This window comes from Rattus rattus, chromosome 13 (assembly GCF_011064425.1).
Source record: "Rattus rattus isolate New Zealand chromosome 13, Rrattus_CSIRO_v1, whole genome shotgun sequence".
Taxonomy (NCBI): Eukaryota; Metazoa; Chordata; class Mammalia; order Rodentia; family Muridae; genus Rattus; species Rattus rattus.
Window position 1 is genome coordinate 15,638,258 of NC_046166.1, and position 3,366 is coordinate 15,641,623.

Consider the following 3,366-nt stretch of genomic DNA (forward strand, 5'->3'; position numbering starts at 1 on the left):
GCTCTCCTCCACATCCTTTAGTCCTCATCCTTTAGATCCTTTTTTTTCCCGGAGCTGGGGACCAAACCCAGGGCCTTGCATATGCTAGGCAAGCACTCTACCACTGAGCTAGATCCCCAACCTCCCTTTAGATCCTTTTAAAGTCAGGATCTCACTTTGTAGTGCTGGCTACCCTGGAACTTGCTATGTAGACCAGGCTACCTCCTGAGTGCTGGAATAAAAGGCGGACCACTACTCTGGCAGTTCAGGTGACTCTTTAAGTGACACAGTTGAGGGGAATCATCACTACAGTCATCGCCTTGGCATGATCACATGTCATTTCCTTCTTGATCTGAATGCCTTTCAGTTCTTACCAGCAGAAACAGCCACTGCTTGGTAAAACTTCACCCCAAAATCTGACTCCCTGACCTCCAGCTGTCTGACACATTCATTGCACTCCTGCTCAGCCCAACCTCGAAACCACTGATCCCAAAGACGTAGCTGACACTCAAAGATACATGGTGGTTGACTTGTCACAGATACACTGAGCTGCTCCAGACCATCCAGCAGTGGCTGCATCTTTCCGGGCACTGCCTTAGCTACCAGGTCTTGTAGAAAACGTTCCCACTGGAGACCTGACCAACTGGCAAACCATTGAAGAACACACTTCATCTCCTGGGAAGTGATGTAAGACATTGGAGGAGGGGAAGAGTTGGCAATGTCATCAGGCACTGAGGGTAACACAGAAGGGAAGCAGAGTGGCACTGATGTGGAAGACAATTCCAGTGTCATCCTCCCCTTTCCACTAGCAGGACGCCCAGAGATCACAAGAGTCCTTCAGTTCCTGCTCCAACTCCCCGAGTCTCTTCCATGTTTCCTGAGATCCCTAAGCCCAGCCCCAGTCCTTATATTCTTTTGCCCACTGTTGCGTGTTGGCCCCTAGTTTTGGGTGGGTGAGGTTAATATAGATGATTCATTCACAGATGAACACCTATATTTTCTTTTTCATTCTTTTTTTTTTTTTCCGGAGCTGAGGACCGAACCCAGGGCCTTGCGCTTGCTAGGTAAGCGCTCTACCACTGAGCTAAATCCCCAACCCCCTATATTTTCTTATATTTTACATTGCAACCAGTCATGAGTCTCTACATCAATCTTTAACCATAGCAGAAAGAAGTTTCCCTGTCCAAAATTGGGAGCAACACTAAGCTATGGGCACGAATGGAAGTATATGGAAGGCAGTTTGACAAGGTCGGGTCCAAAAGAAGCTCAGACCAAGTGTCTAACTATGGTGCCTATTAGCATACCAAAGTGTCTGCTGGCTTCCAGGCTCGTCAGCATGGCAAATTCTGTTAGTGTCTGTGCTGGCACCCTGGCTCCCAGCTCTTCTCACCTGCCTCCTAAACGTCTCCAGCCCTTAGGCTCCTTTTCCCTTGGTTTATCCTTATTTCACCCTGACATTTTGGCTATGCTCTCTTTTAGCTCGTGCTTTTCTTTCTCCTTTGCCCCTCCTCTGGGTCCTTTCTCTCAGTCACTTTTGTCTCTCTTTTTCTTCTCTTCTTCTTTCCCTCTCCATTTCTCTCTCTTCTCATGGCCCAGTTTCGTCTGCTGCCCTTATTTACTCTATTACTATCTCTCCTGTTCTGGCTTTTCCAGATGCCTTTGGCTGTACCCATAATCTACAATAAACACCTTCTCAAAGCGGAGTGTCCGTAGCTCACATCTTTAATTTTGGTGGTCAGGAGGCAGATCTCTGAGGTTAAGGCAGTCCTGGTCTACTATAGTGTACCATACGACAACAAGATCAATAGTTTCCCCCACGAAGGCCTGTTATTTCCTCAGTCATGGAATTCTGACCAGGTTTGCAATACCAGGCATGTGATTCCTCCTGGGAAGCAGGCTTATCCCAATCACTGTCAGGCCACTATTTCTCCAATGTGCACCTCTCACCAAACAGGTTGGTATTGATCGAAGCATGCAAAGTCTGGTGCTGATGAGACCCATGATGTTTGTTCTCCCTCAGCAGACAGCATAGTTCTTTCTGCGAATTAGTGTGTATTCATGGTGCTGAACAATGAGTTTTATTGTAACACTTTCACACCTGTGTATTAGTATTTTGCTTATTTACATGTATATTTAAACTCTGTAGGTAAGAGAAAACATGAGGTATTGACTGTTTTAAATCTGGTTTATTTTACTCAACATGGTGATCTGTAGTCTCACTCATTCTCTTGCAGTGAAATAATTTTATTTATCTTTATGCAAATCCTTTTGGTCTCTTTTTGTCATTCTCCATTCGGTTTTTAAGTTAGCATCTCTTTTATTCTCCATGGAGTAAGGAGAGCTGTTTTCAGTAATAAAAATGACACTTACTAGTGATTATTAGCATGTGGTTATAACTGTTGAATATATTAGTTAATTAATAAAAACCAAGCAATTAAGGTGACAGCTGTATCATAAGAGACTAGAGAGAAAAAAAGCGGGCCTGCTTTGCTTTCAGGTGTCCGGGTCACATGTAGAGGGCACTGTGTTGTTTGAGCATAAGTTCAGATTGGTTATATCCATGTCTAACCTCCTATTCCACACAAATCCAAAGTGTGCTAGTGCTCAAGCCCGTAACATAACATAGCAATAGTATTTGTATGCAGCTCATGCATATTCTTCCTGTACCTCAACGGTCTTTAGATTACTTATAACACCCAGCACAATGTAAGTGCTGTGGAAATAGTTGTTAATTGCATTGTTCGGTGAATAATATGAAGGAGAACATCTGCATGTGGTCAGTACAGAGGCAACCTTAATTCACCTAGTAATATGTGGTCTACAGCTGGTTGATGCTATGGACATGAAACCCAAAGCCATGGGGTTTGACTGTATGTGCTCTACATTAGAGTAGGGCATCTTCCTCTTCCTCTTTATCCTCCTCTTCCTCTTCTTCTTCATTTCTTACATACATATTGCTAGGTAAAAGCCAATCTAAAAGGTAACATGCTCCTTTATTTCAAATATATGGTAGTCTAGACACTGTGAAAACCAGCAGGATGTGTAGCAGAAGCAATTAAATTCCAGATCAGCTACAGTTGCTATGTGGTAAAGCCTTACTAAAAAAATAAAACAATAAATATAAAAAGAAAAAAGCATACTTTCTGCTTCACTGTTTTGAAACTGATCCTGCCCCTACCCCACAAAAATCCATGAAAAACAAAACAAACGCATTAAAACAAAATCATTTTATAGGTAGCTAATTATTTAACAAGTCCAGCACAAGGCCATCAGGAGATGCCAAAGATGTTAGGATCCAACAGGGCATTGTTAGATTGACGGATGCTGATTTGTGTGTAGACGCTCCTATGTCTTGGCAGGGACAATCTGAAGATTGATGTCCAGTTA

The 3,366-nt window shown here is 43.2% G+C and overlaps 1 protein-coding gene across 1 annotated transcript; it reads right to left on the reverse strand.

The window, feature by feature from the left end:
* Nucleotides 1-342: 342 nt before the first annotated feature.
* LOC116914232 (uncharacterized protein C14orf119 homolog) lies at nucleotides 343-777 on the reverse strand. Its single transcript, XM_032918426.1, has one exon. The coding sequence runs from the start codon at nucleotides 769-771 to the stop codon at nucleotides 343-345; it is 429 nt and encodes a 142-aa protein (XP_032774317.1). The 5' UTR covers nucleotides 772-777.
* Between the last annotated feature and the right edge of the window lie 2,589 nt (nucleotides 778-3,366).